Source organism: Vidua chalybeata, chromosome Z (assembly GCF_026979565.1).
Source record: "Vidua chalybeata isolate OUT-0048 chromosome Z, bVidCha1 merged haplotype, whole genome shotgun sequence".
Lineage (NCBI taxonomy): Eukaryota > Metazoa > Chordata > Aves > Passeriformes > Viduidae > Vidua > Vidua chalybeata.
Genome location: NC_071570.1, coordinates 17,180,102 through 17,202,062, shown reverse-complemented (window position 1 = coordinate 17,202,062; position 21,961 = coordinate 17,180,102). Strand labels below are relative to the sequence as shown.

Genomic DNA, 21,961 nt, shown 5'->3' with positions numbered 1-21,961 from the left:
GAGTTAAAACTTAATAACCAAATCTTCCAGTTTCTCTTAGTCCCAACAGCTGCTGTTCTTTCCCAGTTCTCTCTAACCCGTTCTTTCCCAACTCTCAGATATACTCTGCAGGTTTGCCTCTTTAGTTTGGGTGCAGGCCCTTGGATGCAGAAGAGTAGACTGAGAACAGCTGAATTGTCTGATGACATTTTACTTTGCATTTGCAAGTCATACTGTTGGTAAAAATACAGCATGTGAAAGCCATGGCCATCTTCACACCTTAGGCTGCTTGGATTGAAAAATAAAGTGCTTCTTTGCGCTTTATACAAAAAAGAAAAAAAATGACAGCACTGCACAATTTTCTGTCCAGGGAGGTGAGCAGTGAATGAATCCATGGACTGTTCACTGCAGCACTGAGAAACCTTTCAGAGACTGAAAGCAATGACAAATGAGCAGCTGCGGCTGGGTGTCACCATCTGCTGCAGCCTGGCTGTTCCTGTTGGGCCCACCCCTGTCCTTGGCTGCCCCTGCAGGTAATGGAGAGCTGATTGTGACCATTATTTGTTGTGTGCAGGTGTCCAGGAGGCTGTGGTGACCTGTCTGAACAAACAAACTAGGGAGATTGCAGACGAAACACTGTGTGTTAGCAGCCGTCGTCCTCCGCAGCTGCTGAAGTCCTGTAGCCTGGACCCCTGTCCCCCAAGGTAGGCATAATTTTAAGTGACCCCAAACTTTATTGCCTTTCAGTCTGGAGAAACACACTGCCTCAAGCACGCCTTTCTTAGACTGCAGGGACTTACATCTTCCTGCCACAATCATATTGACCAGGAAGTACAAAGCTTTAGTAAGACCAAAGGGCAAACTTCAGACTGTTTGCCTCTTCAACTCTTTCAAGTAAACAGTTTATGGATTGACTTAACTTTACCAGACTTTTGTCAAGTTTAAAGACTTTTCCAACCTCCCCTCTTAGAAAAGGTTTTGTAGAACCTGCTTGTCCCTGGCCTCACACAGTTTCCACAATCATGACCCTAAAAACAGCAGATCTTTCTCTGCAGAGATTCACATCTGCACACTTGACAACAGAAAATAGCTGTTATGATATTCTTAGTCTATAGGATGTACTGTATACATTTTTTTTCCCAGCTGTACAGAGGTGCATATGCTCCACTGTGACACTGCAGCAGATTTTAAATACATTGATGTATAACTTTGGATTACGTAAAACACTCAGAGCTCTGCAGGTGGTAGATATACCTTTGAACATTTATTGATAGGTATATGTATGACTTATAAGACAACAGGCTACAGAGAGATATGTTGTTATGAATAATAGCAGATTTGGGATACACAGAGAAGGTTCCCATTAAAAATCAAAGATGGCCAGCATGAAATAACAATAAGGACATAAATAACGGTTTGATTGGTAATCTGGATTCTGAATTTGTGACAAACAGATACAAATATATTGAAATTTCTTTACCAAAGTATTACAAGTATTGCTTATGATGATACTGCAACCCTGAAGCAAAGGTGAAAGGGGAGTGATGCAGAGGGGGAAGACTAAGCAGCTTTAATCCACCCCTAGTGCTGCAACTGAGAAGAGGGGAAATTACTCTCTCCCCTGTATATACAACTTCTCTCCTGAAGCCCCCTCAGTCTGGAGGAAATTGCCTGTCTGCAGGCCCAGGATGAAGAACACATACTCTGCAAAACTGTTCCTCTGGTCAGAGCAAGAAGGTCTGCAGACTGCAGGCAGCATGGCTAATGGAAAGAGAGGCAACAAGGCAAGTTGATGTGTCCCCCAGGCAGGCCGTGATGAGATAATTACCTTATTTCCTTCATGCTTCTGAAGTGCTACACCTAGTAATGTCACTGTGTTAAATACAATGGTACATTAATGAAAGAGTATATAAAAACTTTTGCTTTATAATCATTATTTACAGCCACTATAATGCTTTCTTTAAAAGGAAAAAATAAAGTATTATTTATTTAAATTAAGATTTTCTCCTTATTTAAATCCTAAGATACTTCAGAATTCTAATTCAAGAAATTTTGATCCAGGACTCTGATGAAAATTTAGGCTAAAATCATGTATGCTGATGAAGGCATTTCTACCCACTGACAAGTCCAAAAATTATAATACACTGTGGCTGTGAACTTAGATCTCTTCTACAGGAGTTTCCAAAATCTGTGAACCATTGATGCTTCCCAGAGCTCATGCTGATGACTTATAGAGACAGCTGACTCGTCTCATAGTGTTGGCTCTTCTCTCTGTTTTCCATCTGCTTAAGTGCGTTAACAGAAGCTAAAATTATAAAAACCACTTTCCTAAAATATTCTTAACGTGTAAGTAACTGCTGGAGTCTGCAGTTGTTGTGGGTAGAGGAGGCATTCCACTGAAAAGGCAACTGAGATGGTAATGAATGTCTAGGTAAGCAAGGAAAAATTGTCCACATCATGAAGAAAAGGGTGAGAAGCCTTGCCCAAGAGAATAAAAATTCTCTCCTTATATTATATAATATTATATATATTATATTATATTATATTACATTATATTACATTATATAATTTTATAATTATATTATATATAATTATATATAATATATCATATTATATATAACATATATAATATAATATATTATATTATATAATATATAATAATTTAGAGAAATTATTCCAGTGACATTTCTTGAACCTATGCAGCCCTGCATGCTTAAAATTTAATGATTATGTCTAAAATCTAGTACAGTTAAAGATCTTGTTTAGCTGTAGAGAGAGAACATTTAAATGTTAGAACTTCAAAGCTTAATGCTTCTTCTGCTGCAGGCATTTTTGGTTACATGTGAGGCTACTCTGTAGCCTCCCAAAGGGCTAGTCACATAAGATGTAAACAATTGTTTTACCTGTTTTACTATAGATAGATAAAAGCACTGAACTACAGAATCTCATCAGCCTTTCTGGAAGGTCAGAAGGCATGGACCTCAAGAAAGATATTGTAGAAGTAGTAGGTAAAGAGTAATTTCATTCTGGTTTTGATCCTTTTTTTTTTTTTCTTGGACACTTTAGAAGAATGATACTAAAAGGATCTGCACAGACACTGGATTACTGTTCATTTTGTTCCTTGAAAATAGATGTGCATAGATTAGAAAACTTCCTTACTCACTTAATACTTGAAATTAACCTATGGTGCTGTCAACCTTTTCAATCTGTAACTGCCCTGGTCTTGGAACAGAATATAGTAAAAGAATATACTGGCAATATACTTCACATTTATGAAAACACTGAGAGATGATGGTGCTTGTACAGCAGCTGAGAATGCTTTGAAATTTTCTTTGGAATTCTGGCTTAATATCTTAGCACATTACTATTCTGAGTACATGGAAGAGAGACAAAAACTAAACCACAGAAATATACTCACAGCTGTATGGAGTCAGAAAAATCCCATACTTACAATTCTTACAGAAAAAAAGATTAAGAATCAGGAAGAGCTGCACACAAAAAAATTGGAAGATTTCCTCCATATTCAAATCCCAACTGAGTCTCCTAGGGTTTCAGATTTTGTTGAGAGTTTTTTTTGTGCATTGCTTCAAGAACAATAGCAGAAAAAGAGTCCAGACCCTCTTCTCCTGGAAATCAGTGTAAAAAATTTTCCCATTTTGAACTGAATTAAGAAAATGGGAAACACTGTGGAGCTGATTGCTAAGTTGGGAGCTAATAACTGACTTTCAACACAATACAGAGTAAAATTTGTTGTCATTAACTTAGTTTAATATTTCTAGAAAAATTATATACCTTGTTTTGATGTACTAGGAGAGCCAGCATGCTTTCTACAGGAAAGAGAGGAATGAAGACTATGACAATTTTAATTCAGTCATTCAGTTACTTAATTTTTGTCAGTCGAGCTGTACCACTTGAAGAATTACATAGCAATAATTGAGCAGATCACAGTCTTCCAGAAGTAAACTCAAAATAGCTGTTCAGTGTCTAGAAGTTTCTTGTCTAAGTGAAAAAAAAAAACAAAAAGGAAGATCACTCAGTTTTGCTAATTGCTATCATTCTAAACCACCAAAAAAAAAAAAAAAAACCAAAAAAAAACAAACAAAAAAAAACAAACAAACAAAAAAAAAAAAAAAAAAAAAAAACAACCAAAAAAACCCAACAAAAAACTAATTAGAAGAACCCTGTTTCAATGTTAACCTGGCTGTTTTCAGCAACAAAATTACTCAATTACTCACATCCAAAATGTGTCTTTTCCTCAGCCTCCACAGCCTGAACTACAGAGGCAGTCATCATCTAATCAGATATAATTCTTGTTTATAAGAGCAACAGCATGAACACTTATGAACACTTCATGGTGAGCCAACAAGCTCTATCAAAGGGGTGAAGTAACTCTGTCATTAATTATAACTGCTCAATAATTTGGTCAATGCGTGTTGAAAAGTTTTGGTAAACATGTATGGACTAGTGAAGGGAGAATCAAAGCAATGAAAACCAGATGGCTGAAAATGGAGGAAATTACAGGCAATTTTTACAGCTTTGTTCATGAACATTTTCAAAACTGAACTTTTATTTCTGTGCAACAGAACAGCTGAATTCTACAAAATGAAAAGAAAAAAAAAGAAGAAGAAAAAGCAGATGGTCCTAGGAATATCACAAAATTTCACCTCAGCACTCTCCCTTTACCACTTCAACCCTCTGTGGTCTGCAAGACAAGATAGGAAACCATCTGAGTAGTTCTGATACATACATGAAAGGGCAAACATTGCCTGAGTTAGCCTGGGCTCTACCTCATTGAATCACTTTTTTTCTTTTTCTTTTCTTCTGTGTTGGCTTGATTTGTGTTTGTGTGATGAATCACCTATTCTTATTTTAATGTTTATTTGTTAAATATGGTATTGTCATCTGTTTTGCTCTATTTCCCAGCTGAAGTTAAACTACAAAGGATAAAAAAATCAGCATGTTTTTCAAGCATTAGATTGGTGGTAGGCCAGACTTAGTGTAAGGCATGCTCCCATCAACAATCTGAAATTAATTCAGTACTGGTGAAAGGGACAGAGCTTTCTCTAATCCATTAAAGGTGACCTATGTGTGGAAGGGTGTCAATACAGATGTGTTTTGCATTGGTGGGGGGAAATATTAGAGCATGTCTATCTAGTTCATGAAAAAGGTTAAAAGGTCTGCAAGTAATTATGTCTATAGATATTGCACTATAGCCCTACTGGCAGGGGATACCAGTTCTTGTTATTATCAAAATCTACCAGTTCTGCAGTTTGGGGTATTTTTAGAGTGGTAAGCTAGAATTAGCATTAATGAGGTAAAGATCGTATTACTGTCTCTTTGTGACACAGACAGGTTTTTAAATCCTCACAAACAAGTGACGTATTTTTTAAATGGGATGCATTTAGGTCTATTTTTAGCTGAAGCACATTGACAATGGCTTTGAGAGCCTCTTAAAATGTAGCCCACAGAGCCTCCTGGGATCACAGACCACAGCTTGGACTGTGGTGGAAGAGGTTGGAGAATCAGACATTAGAAGGAATATGCTGTCACACAGGGCAGATTCACCCTTATTTGGTGCCTTCAGTTTGAGAAACATCTTAGACAGAAGCCGTGAACTTGGTGAGGGAATCACAAGGTCATTTATTCCCTAGCTTTACTATGGTAAACACAGGCCTATACAGGGACATCTAAACAAGCTGCCCTTCCTAGGTGGCTCTGTTATTATCTGGCTCCTCAGTGTCCTTTATGCAGCTACAGTTACAGCGAAGTCCCCAAGGAGACTCTTTTGAGCCATGTGTGTCACATCAAAATGTGAAGCAAAGAAACTTGAAAGTTCAGAGGGTCAGAGGAGCTCTGGAGCCTCCATCATACCCTGCCTCCAGCTCTTCTAGTTTAAAATTTCAGAGGTCTTCCCCCATTTTGCTTTTAAATAATATGATGGTTCCTTCATTAGATAGGATTACATTAAGAGACATTTTCCTTCATTACAGCTTGTATTCCCATCAGACGACTATCTCCATAAAATATTAGAGTGCAATTACAAAATTTTTTTAGTAACTTCTACCATATATCCTTCTTACTTTGAATGATAAATCACACTTCTTTATCAGAATACTGTATACTTAGATTATTTGCCTCTACACAGATCTCCAGTTCACTAATTTCTCCAAGTTAGTACAGCATTGTGTTGAAACAATTTTGTCATGCCTTAACACAGTTTTGTTATAGCTTGGTTTGTGATGAGTATTAGCTTTAACTTGTGGTAGGGGCTTATTGAGCTCCCCTGCAGAGCAGACTTGCTCTTCTTTTTCTTTCTGGCACAGTCAGTTTTCTGGGTGTCATCACCTTAATAAAGTCCACTTCTCCTAACCTTTCTCTTTACTTATTTTAGAATTTAAAATCCACTGCCACTTGATATTTTTCAGTATTTTGAACAAATACCATTTCACTCCATTGTTTCATATGTTAGCTTCTACTCCTCATTTTTTTCTCTAAATTTATTCTCAGTCTTCTTCAGTATTAATTTACTGCCTCAGCAGCAGGATTTCATTCCCCAAAGAAGCTTTCCCAACAGCAGCAAAAAAACCCATGTCTTTCCTTTTGTGCCAAATATGAAGTCAAACATTTTGTAGCATAATGAGCAGGATTAACTTTTTCACTTCAGCATTAACATATGAAACAAGCTACAGGATCTTATAAATTGTTGATTTCACAATCTTCACTTCCTTTAAAAAAGGGTGAACTGAACAGCACCATTATATCTTCCACTTACAGTATTGCTGAAGCACTTACAGTATTGCTGAAGTAATTTGTAAGAGCCTGAGAAATACCCAGTACTTTCAAACCAATAAACCTTTATTTAAGATAAGATATGCAAAAAAAATTAAAATATGCCCTAATTCTTGAAAATATATTATATGGTTCTGTAATATAGTTACTCATCAGAAAGATTCACACATGAAATAAATTGAGAATGTGCCTTCACTTCCATTCAGTTTGGAATGAATTAAGTACCTATTAAAGGAGTCAGACTGGTGAAATTATGAATTCTCTATCTGCCAAGTAGGTCTAACACATCTCCAGAAGCACAGCAAGATCTATTTGTGCCCACGAAAATTTCCATCTTCAATGTGCAATTACCCATTAGAATTGTGACTAAGCTGATATATTGTATATCCTAACCAGCTGTTAGTAGTTTATTCACACCTTTGGGAGACACTTGGAGCACTCAAACAGAGTTGTATGCATCTAATTACCACCCAATGGATCCACAGATTTGTCACTGTATTGTATGGAAGTGTGTTTGGTTAATTGTAACACTTACATTGTTCAGGTCTGAAAAAAGATTTTCAGGTACATAAGACAAGTACATTTCCCTTCCCATGAGGAAGCAAACTGTATTGTCTTAAGTCATTATTTTCTGCAAGATCTAAGAAGCCAGTTTCTCATTCAGGAAAATTTGGAAAAGTGCATTAAGTTGCCATTCTGTTGTATGTGGATTCTCCACACAAATCTATGTAGATATAGCAATTAGGATGGAGATACAACATGTTTTAATACCTTTAAATTTGCCTATGTACATCATAACTTTTATGATACCATCACTTAGAATAGAATTTTTCCTTCTATTGAGTCAGAATCACTTGATACTTCCATGAATCTGACTACTTGAACATAGCTGTTTTTGACAGTTTGTGGGTATAACATGAGTTTAGAGCTCCCCACTCTAAGTGAGGAGCACCTCTATGTTTAGGTCTCTAAATGTCAATGTGAAAAAAAGCATCTTCTAATAGGAAAGAGTGAATTACTAAATAGATTACTGGTCACAGTTTCAGGATCTCTAAATATAAAGTAAAAAGGAATAGAATCATAGAATGGTTTGGGAAGGACCTTAAAGATCATGTATTTCCAACACCCCTGCCATTGGCAGGGACATCTTCCACTAGACCAAGTTGCTCAGAGTCCCATCCAACCTGGTCTTGAGAACCTACAGGGATGGCGCTTCCACAATTTCTCTGGGAAAGTTGTGCCAGTGTCTCACCACCCTCACAGTAAAGACTTTATTCCTAACATCTAATCTAAATCTACTCCCAGTTTGAAGCCATTCCCCCTTGTCCCATCACTACATGCTCTTGTAAACAATCTCTCTCCATCTTTCTTGTAGGCTCCCTTTATGTACGTGGAAGGCTGCTATTAGGTCATCCCAAAGCCCTCTCTTATCCCGGCTGAATAATCAAAATCCTCTCAGCCTTTCCTTACAGGAGAATTTTTGCATCCCTCCAATCATGTTCATGGTCTTCTCTGGATACGCTCCAACATGTCCTTCCTGTGCTTGAACTCCAGAGCTGATGCAGCCCTGCAGGTGGGGTCTCAGCAGAGCAGAGGGGTAGAATCCCCTCCCTGGCCCTGTTGTCTGTGCTGCTTTGGATGCAGCCCAGGACATATTTGGCTTTCTGAGCTGTGAGTGCTCATTGCTGGGTCGTGTCCAGCCTCCTTGGGGGTGTCCCCAGCACCTCCAAGTCCTTCTCAGCAGGGCTGCTCTCCATCTGTTCATTCCCCAGCCTGTGTTGACAGCAGGGGCTGCCCTGACCCTGCATGAGATTCCCATGGACCCGTAATTTGATCTTTTCCAGGTTGTTATAAATATAAAATATAAATATAAAATTCAGCATAAAATACTGGTTCTGGATGCACCCTTGGAATAAAATTCTTGTATTGTCTTTTTTGCACTATATTGCAAGAAAGACATTGAAGGGAATTCAAAGCAGAACATGAGGGAATGTAAGCAGACATTGTGAGTTTCCTGAGTTCAATCACAATACCATATAGTTATAGAGATATATTCTTAAGTTCTTTCCCCTACTAAAAAAACTAGAGAAACACTGTGTATGCCTTAATTTGAGACAGTCTGTTTGTATCTTCTTCCTTGGTTAAATAGTTCAGGAATAGTTCATCCTGTTGAAAATATTATCCCTGTAATGCTGCCAGCCAGGTCAGCAAGAAGCTCATGTTATCTGCTGGTTTTGTGACAGTACTGCTCATAAAACTTGGATTTGCTAGAGAATTACTGAAACCCCGTCACCATTATCTGAACACTCTTTCATTCATGAATATACTTGCTTTGTCCATTCAGTTCAATTGCTCACCTGCTGACAAATGCTCAGCCCCATCTGTACACCCCAAACAACCCCCCTACCAGGTAAGTTCTCTAGTTTATATATCAGGCATGACATTCTGCAGTGTCCAATATCCATTTGACCGCTTTGGGTCACCTGTCCTGGCTATGCTCCCTCACAGGTTGTTTTTTTTTTTTTTTTCTGATCCTCCTTATTGGCTTTTAAAAAGTCCTTAACTTAGTATAAACACTACTTAGCAGCAAACAAAATATCAGTGTGTTATCAAAATTATTCTCACACTGAATCCAGCCAACTATAGAGAAGGAATTAATTCTACCTGAGCAGAAACCAGGATATTTTTCCTTTGCTTCATCGCAAAAGAATCATGTAGACTGATCTGCAAAATTTATTTCATAAATTAGTGGTTCTTGTGTTTCTGCATTGCTTGAATGTAGGTTCAGAGCAATGTACATTAGCTCAAACTCACCCTGGTGTAGTTCCCAGTGTGTTTCCTCCACGAACTCCTCATTCAGCTTCTGCTATCTCCTGTTACAAGTTCCACTTGTACAATTTGTGTTCTATTCCTCAAACCTCCCCATATTATTTCTTAACCAGCTTTCCACCTTTACACTGATTTACTCTTTTCCTTACCTGTTAACTGCTTCATTCTTGAAAGACCTACCAAGAACCTATTTTCATTATATCTCACATAAGAAATTAAACAACATCCTTGTAACAGGTTGCTGCTTTAAGCATAAGCCAAATCTAAACTGGTATTCATTCATCTTTTCAAACCTAACCTGCTCTGTGTAGTTATATTAAAGACTGCCATTGCTACCAATTATCTCAATGCTGAAGTTACCAACCAGAATAAAAGTCTTGCGTGAGGCACTTTTCAGTACCCAGTATGTCTGCTAATTCCTCAAACAAGTTCCCTGCCAAACCAGTTCACTTAGCTGAAGCTGCCTTTTCATGTTCTTGTGTGGTTCATGCAATCTGTATCTGAAAAAGTCCCCTGAAAGACCCACTGCACAACCTCCCACTGTTCAAAATGTTGACAGCAGAACACAAACCCTCTTTTCTGTCCTGCCTGAATAGTTGATGTTCTGTTCCAACTCAAGGGAAAGCAAGACTTTTTTAAATCACAGAACATTATAAATATTGCTTGAAACATGTCATCATGTTATAAGGTTACTCTAGCAATCAGAATTGTCAGATATAGAATTGCTGAATAGTGCTTTTACCCTCTATTCTTTTCTGATATTTGAGTTCCTTCTCTGTGTTCCTCTGTTTGGCTCTGTTATATAAATACTGGCTCCCTGCCACAATCAGCTATAATGAGCTGCAATGTTAATTGATATCAGTAAGTTTACAGAGTGCAGGCCACTTCTGTCACCTACCAGAGCACTTTCATGAAGCCTTTGATCTGCTTATGTGTGTTGTCTGCATATCTTTAATAGACTTCCTTCACTTTAAGGAAGACACTTTTTGAAGAAAGCACCTCATTCTCCCTTGAGCACAACAGTCTTCTGAAACCTTTCCTGCCTGTTCAGTTTCCTTGTCACAGTGGAGACACTGTGCAATGGATACTGTACAATGGATTTTGTGAAGCTGGTCCTGAACAACTCTGTGTATGAATTATTTTTTCTGGTTTTGCTGGTGATTATTTAAAAGTATTTTCATTTTTTATATTTTAATGAGCATTGATTTTTTCAGAGCTTAGTTAAATCTCACTTTTCTTCTGAAGTATGTGTATATTGTATGTGTATTTGTAATGTTTGGTCTATTACAAATTGAAATTACAAATTACAAATTGAAAATACAAATTACAAATTACCACGGAAGTAGGGAAATCCCTTCCTAGAGAAATCAGATCTGTGTTTGAACACCAGGGTTGAGATCTTTGCTCTCATACTTCATTTCAAAGGAGCAGTTAGATTTTACTGTGAGTGATTTAACATCTGGATGAAAAACAACTTGTAGTTAAAGTCTTGGGTTCTGTGCCACTTTCTTTGAGACTTCTTTGATTATAAAGTCAAGAACTGACTTGGGAGTTCTCATCTCAGTCCTGTAGCTTCACTGCAAGAAACTATGCCACCCAAATGGAATGGTTGGTATATTTTCGTGCTGTTCAGAGCTTAAGATCACATGCTGAAATGGTATTTAAGGTGTGATACTCAGCATATTTACTCAATCAAAGATATATCTGCTAAATGAGACTCAAGAAAGTCTTCACACCTGAAACAGGCAACTTTGCCACAAACACTGTTCTAGGTTCATCAGGGAAAAGGAAGGGGGGAGATATATGGTCAGCAAGACCTCTCTGTCTTCACCACCAAATGGAGAATGCACAGGTTGACAGAAGACAAGAGGAAACCAGTATTTATATAATATGTGATTTTCTCAGCCTGTTGTATGTACATATACACAGCTGCCTCACAGCCTTTGTGCACTGAGGAATGTCTTTATGCAGGCAGGTGTCAGATGTTAAGTCAGATTCTTCCAGATAAACTTTTCTCCACACTGATGAATGTTTATTTTAGAAATAAGAAGAGCTCTTTTGTATCACTTTCATATGGTTTAACCACATAAAAATGACAATAATTTCATTTTTTGAACTAGGCTGGGGGGGTCTTTGTCTAGAAAAGTGTTTACTTTTCCTGTGCAATGTTCAGTTGTTTTGGCACTGGTGGAAGGGACTCTGTCAGCATTAAACCACATCCCTAGATAATTTTCTTATAACACCTAACACCTTAAAATGATTTGGGGTTTACCATATATGTTATGCATATAGGAACTAATCCAAAGTTGTCACCTACATAGAGCTTTGGCTCAAGACTACAGGTTCCACCTGCATCATTTACTTTTTCCAGACTGATTATGGGGGTTGAGAGAGTGTTTTGTTCTGAAGGCTTGTAGCCCTTCTGGGGCAACAACTAATTCTAGCATCTTGTCTTGCCATGACTAGCTGCTTACTAGCCAGTGCCACTTTCTGATCTCTCTAGCTAGCAGAAGTATTGTCTGATCTCCAGTTCTTGTGGCAGTGAGAGGGACATTTCAAAACTGAGGTAACAGTGCACTATTGTCCCTGTTGTTATTTGTGACACAATAATGCCTTGATACTACTGTCAAGCTGAGACTCCCATTTTGCCAGCTGGTAGAGAAAGACAGAATAAGTTAACATCTTTGCAGTAAGGTTACTCCCTAACCTGGCAGCATGGACAAAGCAAGGGAAGAAAAAAAACAAACCACAATAAAGTATTGTTGTGATTTTGTGACTATGAAGTTCAGACATAGGTAGGAGAATGGTAAAATCCAGCCCAGTACTTTACTATTCCCTTTGGACTTAGAGGGAATATACCCATACTCACAGGTAGCCCGTGTTTCAACAGTTCTGGTGTCACTCATCTCTGGAGTTAGCAAAGAGCCAGGAACAAGATCCTGCTCTCTTGATCCTCCAGTTCTTCACCTGAACTGCTGGGGTACAATATGATATTGATACCTTTTTTTTTTTCTATTGAAAGAAAGAAGGAAAATTCCTTTCTAATTAAAAATTAGATGTTTAGAACTTTACAGGTTTATATGTTCATGTCATGTGTTGGAATTTTTAAACAGCCTTAAGCTGATAACAAATGCCAAGTTTAATTCAAAGACCACAGGAAAGATTTTTGCTAACTATGTCAAGATAATTTCCTTATTACAAATGGCATAGTTAATCTGTTTTTTGAAAGAATCTCTAACATTTTTAGATTTACATTAATAGTATGGAATAATCGTCCTGTGGCGGTAACCATAGATTATTGAGCCTTTTTTGGCCATTGGAGCTTCAAAGTTGTTCCTTTTCTTTTATTCAGGGGAGCTGTGAGTATTTACATTTTAAAATGGACTGACCATGATAATTGCAGAAACTGTTTTTTGACATAGAATTAAGCATATACATAAGCATTCCTTAGATAATTCTAATTTATTCAATGACAATGTTCCATAAAATAGCAATTTATTATTGGTCCTTTAGCGATTAGACTTACAATTCATAAAAGTGATGGTAGATCAGATTGTTAATCTAATTTACATTATATATTGGCTGATAAATTTCCCAAACAGTTTTTTTCTGTTCATAAATTCTGTCCATTACTAATTCACTTTGTTAGTTTCTAGTTCCTGGAAATGCAAGAAATGCAGTCTTTTGGTTCATTGGGGTTTTCATTAAATTTTGTGAAGATTTTAGACTACACCCTTCTCTTATCATTGTGTTTAAGAAAAATTAAAGGAAAACCATTGCCTTGAGCGGTCAGATCTGGTACTTCTGGAACTACTTCAATTTAGTTTGCCTATCTTCATGTGCATTGTATGTCCATATAGTTGATCAACTCTAAAAAACCTACTAAGATATCCTTATGGAAGAGGGAAATCATTCATTTGGAAAGTTAAAAGTTTGGAAAGTGTGATCAGTTTTCATTTTGAAATTTTGATGATACTTGAAAGAAGTTGTATTTTTGGACCATCCTCTGCTCCCTAAATATTTCCAGTAGAAACCTGTTTTCATCCATGTTCATTTGGAAAATGTTCACATATGTGTGATACATGTGACATGTGTATCAGGGATACATATATTACTGATAGACATATATTCATTTCAACACATCCAGCCCTATGAATTGCCTCTTTCCTCTTACATTTCTCTTTGCTAGCCATCTCTAAATGTCTCAGTGGTTTTGAATTAATATTAGTTTTGTTCAATCAGTTCAAATGTTCAATGTATTTTATGTTTATCAGTAGAGTTATGTATCCATATCCTGAAGAGGATGAAAACATTTTGAAATCTGTTTCATATTAAATACAGTTGTTGAAATATTTTTAAAGTCTAGTTTGGGCTTACATACATAAACACTACTTAGATATTTAGGATGTGGAGGTGGACAACTGGTGGACCGATAGACCTAGAGCTAGGACAAGCCAGGGGTTTAGTAGCATAAATGAACCAAAGTCCTACTGTATGATAAGGCTAAAAATATGCTGTTTCTCTGTTACCACATGTTACTACAGCTTTGGGCAGTAGTGAAGGAGAAAGGAGAAGGGAAAAAATTTATGGTTTGGACCAAAACTATGCAATTCTTTCACCGGTTCTGGAAAGTAATATGCGAAGTACCAAACAGATGACTTTTGGCTGTTCTATAAATCAGCAAGTGTGCAGATTGTTCCTAAAGTCTATACCTTAACAGCAGCCACAGTCAGCTTACAAAGCTACCAGTTCCACGTGTGCAAGGTTACTTTAGCTTAATTCTGTAACTACTGTATTCAGCCTTTAAAGTGTAAGATTCTTTCCTACTTGAATTTTAATTCTGGTATTGACAGATGCATATAGGACATTCTCTTTTGTATGCCCTGTGCATTGGAAAAGTCAGTATGGCCAAAATACCCAGAAGAAAAAATAGACAGAGGAATTCACAGCTAAGTACCACATGAACTAGGACATATTTCAGTTAGCATAATGTAACACTCTGCAGTAGGGGCAAAACAGCATTTCTACAGAAAAAGAGTATTATGTATATAATTTTATTATTGCTAAAAGTACGAGTACTCTAGAAACTAATTGGTAAATTTAGTAGGATAATATTAATTCAAAGTGTTGCAAGCACCTTTAGCTGTTATAAAATAATTCTACAGTCCTGTAATTCTTAAAATTTTCACTGGTTTTCTCTGTGCTTCTTAGGATGTTGAAATCCATGTATATCATTTATGGTTAAGTTATTTGCTCATCCCTACTCCACTTTACACATCTGCTTTACATTCTTTACCTTCCATCTGTGAAAGCCCATAAAAGTCACTTGGGACTACAAAAGTACAAGGGTAAGAAGTATTTGACGTCACAGCTCATGAGCTCCTCAAAGGAAACTCCTCTTTAATGTAGCTGGAAAGAATTGTGAAAAAAACAATGTTAATTATGGGAAGGGTAACAGATGCAACCTGCAACATTCAGAAACTTCAAACACTGGAAAAACAAATCCTTTCTCTTTATGGAAACACAGCATTTCTTTCTGGAAGAAGAAACAGCCACCCTCTTCTGAAGAAGTCAAAATGTCCAAAAGGTTTATGTGGCTTGTTAGCCACTGAGATGTGAATTGCCAACAGAAATATTTTGCACTTACACCAATAACAAAACAAAATGTTGCTGGAGGCAACAGCTACTGCCAGCACTTGAAAAAAAAAATTCTGGCAATTAACCATGTATCAAAATATATTCTGGAGTAAGAAAATGCCTTCTTTTCACCACCTACTCAAATGTCTTATTTTAGATTGCACCAAAACTGAAGGGTAGATGATATTTCCATTAATTCTGACAATTTCATGGGAAAATCTGGGAAGACTACTCCCCCCAGATCATTCATATGGAGAACATATTCCAGCTTAGCTTAACTGGCTGCCATATGTCACTCCTTTTGCACTGATAAATAGCTCCCAGTACATATGTACAGATTAGTGTCCTTCAGTGTTTTATGGCCTGGAAAGTGACCACGGAAATTTCTAACTCAGTACACAAGATGCATTTATTATTAGAAAAGGTTAAACAGATTGTTGTCATTGCTACTAACAGAACCAAGAATATTGTCTAAAAGCAAACTACAGCATTATCAGTGCTTACAGTGAGGCTCAGGATGCATCATTTTATAAAATTAGAGAATGTCACCAGCAGATGGAGCACAGTAGGGGAGCAATGTGCCTTTGGTCCATCAGGATATCATCTAGGGAGGAAAAAAATTTCTTACACGCTAGCTGTTTAAATATGTTAAGGGTGTTACTTGAAACGGAGGAAACATGCTCAAAAATAAATCTATAAAATAAAAAGAGGTTAGAATTGTTCAGTGATAGTAGGATAGCACAATCTTAAATGCTTATCTGAGTACTGTGTTTGCTAACATAGTATATTTTACATGCACCAAGCTATTTCCATTGACTGCAGATCTCAGAGCATCAGAGTGGGTTTTTTCCTGCTTCTTCCACAAAATCTGCTTCATTCTGCTGGCATGCTTTATGACTTTTCTTCATTATCTGCCTCCATCCTGTTTGGAGCCTGAGGGTATCCTTCTTCATGATCACTGTCTTTAAGCTTCTGCCTGGATTTGCTTTCTTCAAAGAGGGGCTCTCTGAGCCTTCCTTTTCCTGAATTTTTAATTTATTCTCTCAGCAATCACTTTCAATAATGTCATGCTGGAAATAAAGCTACTCTTCAGATTTAGAAAACATGGCATTATCTGGCTTTCATGCTTTGATTTTGGATGTGGGAGTATATCCAGGTCAGCATTGACTTTTGCATGAATTTGTTGGGGAGGCTATTTTCTTGTATTTTCTTTCTGAATATAGGACTGATTTTTTTTTTGTGTACATCTCTACATATCTCTGAAGTGCTTTCTAGCTGATACGTGAGTGGAAGGCCTAGTATTTTAAGGAATTTTCTGTGTTTAGCTGACAGAATTAGGGGTTGTACAGTTGAAATAGCAGAAATCCAGTTTTAAGGTAATTTAACACCATTATTAACAATCCTGTTGATGCAGGATTTACATAGCTAGTTCAGAGAAGTTTTAGTTCAGTGACAGGTGCTCATCCAGGGGTTGAAGATGATCCCCTGCTTTCCCATTGCATCTCTCAAAGCTTTAGTACCTCTTATCTCAACAGCACAGAAAACTCAGTCAGGGATACCAAAGAAATTTGTGCTCAGCATTTGAGTTTTAAATTCTTTTAATTAAACTTCTGTTAATATCTTCCTTTATTTTTTGTTTAAGATAGAGGGAGAAAACCAGTTAATTAAAGCCACTCTATTTCGAAATACATTGTCCATGCTGCTACAGACGAAAAAATAATCCTACTGTAGGCCACAAAACATTTCCTGTGATATTGCAGGAATCCCAGAGTCTTGCAGTCCAAGAACTTCTGAAAAGAGATGAAAATGCAGAACTGCAAGTATTCATCTTAGCCTCATTCTCCAGCTACCAGAGTGACATTGATCAGAGAAGGAAAATTCCCTTTCATTTACTGTTTCTTCATCTGTCATTATAATAAGAGAAAAATTAAGGTGAATTTTTTCTGTGCTTAAGATTTTCTCTGCTGACCTTTTCACAGATGGGAGATTGGGAATTGGAGCACTTGCAGTCTTACCTGTGGGGTTGGTTTGCAGACACGAGATGTCTTCTGTTCTCATCTACTATCAAGAGAGACCAACGAGACTGTGATTTTGGCAGATGAATTGTGCTCTAAACCCAAGCCATCCCTCGTGCAACCCTGTAATCGCTTTGACTGTCCACCCTCCTGGTATCCTACAGAATGGCAAGAGGTAAGAATTTATGTGTAACTTCATTTTATGACTTCTTAAAGTCCTCATTGCACACATTTCAATGGTCAGAGGGCTGGAGCACCTTTCCTAAGAAAACAGGCTGGAGAGCTGCAGTAGAGAGGGCTCCAGGGAGAGCATAGAGCAGCCTTACAGTTTATCAAGTGTGCCCACAAGAAATCTGAAGAGGGACTTTTGACAAGGGCATGTAGCCATGGGGGAAAGAGTAGAGGGTAGATTTAGTTTAGATATTAGGAAAAAATGTTTTAGTGTGAGGGTGGTGAGGCACTGAAACAGGTTGCCTGGGGGAGGTGTGGATGCCCCATTCCTGAAAGTGTTCAAGGCCAGGCTGGATGCAGCTTTGAGCAACCTGGTCTAATGGAAGATGTCCCTGCCTAGTGGGGGGCAGAGGGGGGATGGGGTGGGGTGGAACTAGAAGAACTTTTAGATTCCTTCCAACACAAACCATGCTATGATTCTATGGTTTTGCTTTAGCCCATCAACAGGAATCATTAATCATTCTGACAATAAAAAGCTGCAAAGTGTGCAATTTTTGCTCTTAAAAAATGCATCAATGTTTCCAGAGGCAAATTATGACTGTAGCTATTTCTAGTGCAAAGTTATTGGCAAATCTTAACAGCTGGCTATATAGATTTCAAACAAAAATATCTGGAATATATTGGTCAGCTGCAGTGAGTGGACTTGAGTGAGCTATGTCTAAGTTTTTAGGAATACTAAACTAGAAAGATTAAGGATAAAAGAGTCTTTAAAGCATTTGGAGTACTTAATATATTCTCAGATAATAATTTTGTTTAGTACTAGTTCCTCATGCTTCAGATTAAGAAATGTGTGTTAAACACTTCACTTTGGGAGATGGATGCTTTATTGCACTAATTATAAAAATTTTTGTCTACACAATGGGTCTGTAAAAGGCTTTCCATCATTAGAAAGCACTCTGGAATGAGTTAATTTGCTGAAATTGGTTACAAATTAAAATACTTGTATAATTCAAAAGACTGAAAGATGCTTCTTTAAATGGCTGTAATACAACATTTTTAGTATTACCATTGCAGGAAGAAAAGATCTTGCACTGTTGTCAAGACTAAAGGCAAAATTTGCTGTGTGGTGTAGTTGTAAGCAAAACAGCTGTTTAAATCTTAATTTTTAATGTGTGCAAGTCTTCATTCTATACTATGTGAAAACTATTAGTATTTTGCATGGTGCTTACATATGCCTATTCAGTGCCTTTATATAAAATCTGTTCTTCACTTAACCAGGGAGCCAGGGAGACATTAATGTACTTATCTAATGAACTCAGTTAGTCCATGAAGCTGGGAGACCTTTGGGATTGGGCAACCAACCCAGTAAAAATATTTGTTCCAGTCTGATGGTCCGTCAAAGCTAGGTAATGAGCCTAAGGCTTTAGTCCTCTGTTTAAAACAATTCAGTGATATTTCATGTTTTAATTTGTCTACTCATACTCACACACATGTATATACTTAGTTGTAGTTTTGAAAATTACCAAACTATAGGTGTAATACATGTTATATTTGCAAATAGCAAATACTCTTCTACTAGTTCATAACATAATAACAGAAGTTAACCATTTTAAAATTAGGATATGCTAGAAGGAGCACCTAAGTCCTATAATTGGCCACAGTCCTTACAGAGAGCAATTTTCTGTAAGTGCATGTGAACAATAAGAAGAGATATGTGGAAAAAATTATTTTCTGCTAACAGTGACGATTAGCTATAGGCCACATTAGAATGGTACCAAATTTTTTCTGCTAGAGCTATCTCCAAACAGATTTTTCAAGATTGTAACATCTTCCTCAACAGTTTAAAGATACATACTTTCACCTGTCTAAAGTAATTTTTCCAGCTGTTCAAGGGCTCTCAAATGCTGTCTCTTTGAAAGGCTTAGCAGATCTTAGTGATGAGGAAGCTTGACTTAAGTATAAAAGCTTTAACAACTATGTTAATAAGAAATTAAAACAAACTGTTCACAGGTTCACACTTATAGTAGCTAGCTGGTATCTTCTCTGGGCTGAGAACCTCTGCTGTGATTCATTGCTACAGTTCAACAAAAATCATATTGCAGCTCTTCTGCCTTATTTCCACAGACTTTTTATATTCTCTGCTTACCTTTCACTGGAGGAAAACAGCACAAAAATGTGCTTCTCTACCTGCTGTCTTCTGCTTCTGTTCAGATGAGTACTGTGCCAGAAAAAAACCCTCTAATCCATCAAAATCAATTTCCATTCTCTCATTTTTTAAGGATGTCTGTGTTCCTTCTTTGCAACACCACCATCTTTATACATATTTCCACCCTACAGGAAAGCCAGATCTTGCAGCTCAGTCTCACACAAGTTTCCCATCTGAAAACCTACACCATGAGGCTTGTGCATTACACTTAGGGATTATTACAGCTGTTGGCTTCTGAGACATGGAAAGAAAAGAAAACATTTGGAAAGGATGTGAGTGGCTGAGACAACTTCTGGAGGTGACCTCCAGTCATGCAGCAAAACTGCTATAGATCGCTCCAGCAGAAGAAAACCTGAAGAAGGATTACTTTCCTTGCATTAAGGGACCCACAACACCTCCCATCTCCCCAGGCTCCTGAGAGGATTCCCCCCACACAGGGAGATGAAGGGCCCTTCAGGAAGGTGCCTTCCTCACCCTAGGGAAGTTCCTTTAAAGCTTCACCAACATGAAAGTGTAAAATCTGTTCTCCACGCAGCCTGATTTCAATACATTTCTTTGGCCTCATCAGTGGAGTTTGTGGTTCTTTTCAGAACACTCACTCACACTGGTTTAATGCAAACACACAAAAAAAAAAAAAAAAAAAAAAAAACAGAAAATTTAAACTCTAATTCCGAGTGTTTTCTTTTCTAAGCCTTTTATATTTGTAAGGAAGGATTGTCTCAATTAAATGCCATTTAATTAAATGCCATTTCACATTAGATAAACACACAATAAATTATAAGTGTTGTAACATTTAAAACAATTTTTAAAACATCTTTTTACATATTCCAGACTATTTATTTTTAAATATTTCTGTGTCTTAACTAAATGCATTAGAATCTTTATAATTTTCAATTGTGCACTTCTGGAGCAGAGTTTAAGCTTTCATTTTACAAGGTCCTATAAATATCTGTTCTGCATACCTGAAATGGGAGACATCCATTAGTAAATCTTCATCCACTTTTGCTTTATTACTGAATAAGTGCTATAGTCTCAGTCCCAACATTCTTTATTTGCTCTTGAGTGCTGTCTTTGCTTCAAAGATAATTAGAACAATGGCTTTAAAACAAAGTCAGCATGGGAAAATTGGTAGTAGTTTCTTATATTTTCCTTTCTATTTCCAATCCATACCATAAAATGTCTCTTCTAAATTTTCAAATGTCAGAACTTAAAAGAAACTGAGAGACCTTATGGAAAAAAGTGTTTACTCCTTTTGCAGGTGCTTTATCTTACTGTGTGATCTTAGCAGAGAATTAATTTTTGACAGTAAGGAAAAACCTGTATTGTTCTATACCTTGAATAGAGGGCAGTGTAAAATTAAACCACGTGGGAGACCATGGAAAGGGACCCGGGGGTCCTGGTTGATGCCAAGTTGAACATGAGTCAGCAGTGCCCTGGCAGCCAGGAGAGCCAGCCCTGTCCTGGGGTGCATCAGGTACAGCATTGCCAGCTGGGCAAAGGAGGGGATTGTCCTGCTCTGCTCTGAGCTGGGGCAGCCTCACCTCGAGTGCTGGGGGCTGGTCTGGGTGTTAAAATATGAGAAAGACATTAAACTGTTAGAGAATGCCCAAAGGAGAGCAATTCTGGCTTTTGTTCGCTATGGCCTCGGGCAGCTGGGAAGCCTGGCTAGAGCCACCCTTTGGTGAGACCGCAGCTGCTGCGTGCACGGGCGCTCCTGGGCTAAGGCGTTCGCCTCTCTGCCGGTGCGGAGCACTCCAGTGTGGGTACACAGCTTTTGTAGCCGTACGCTGAGAGGATGCAAAGGGATGAGAGAAGGCACACTTTGCTTGCTTTGTCTCAGAATGTTTTTATTTCCCACATGGTCACAGCGATGGGCAGAGTGACCACCCCCAGGCAGCGCGAGGGCAAAATGGCGAATGGACAATGAAAGCATTGGGTTAAATAGGGGGCAGGCAGACAGGGGTGGAAACCCCCCTCGCCCAATAGGGACAGACAACAGGGGAGTGACGTGGACCACAGCAACCTATGGGAACATTACAGAGATGGGTACAGTGTTCTGGGACAAATAGCAATGCAAAGGTGGGGTGATTGATACAGAACTTTCAAGAAGAATCAGGGAGTGACTATAAGATTGACATGTAAAAGCTCTTGTGGTAAGTAACTTGGAGTAAACCATTGTGAGGGAAAAATAGGGGTACAGAGAACTGACCTAACTAACATTTATTAAAATCCCTAACTGAACCAACCCAGCGTACAACAGGCAATGAGGATGGTGAAGGGCTTTGAGGGGAAGCTGTATGAGGAGCAGATGAGGTGACTTAGTCTGTTCAGCCTG

General features: G+C 37.8%; 1 protein-coding gene across 1 annotated transcript in view; it reads left to right on the top strand.

Annotated features, from left to right (window-relative positions):
- The window catches only part of ADAMTSL1 (ADAMTS like 1), a 402,694-nt gene that overhangs the window by 333,074 nt on the left and 47,659 nt on the right, over positions 1–21,961 (top strand). The window contains exons 16-17 of the mRNA XM_053932922.1: positions 554–683; positions 17,214–17,424. Of these exons, the coding sequence (XP_053788897.1) occupies positions 554–683; positions 17,214–17,424 (341 nt within the window). The remainder of the gene's footprint in view (positions 1–553; positions 684–17,213; positions 17,425–21,961) is intronic.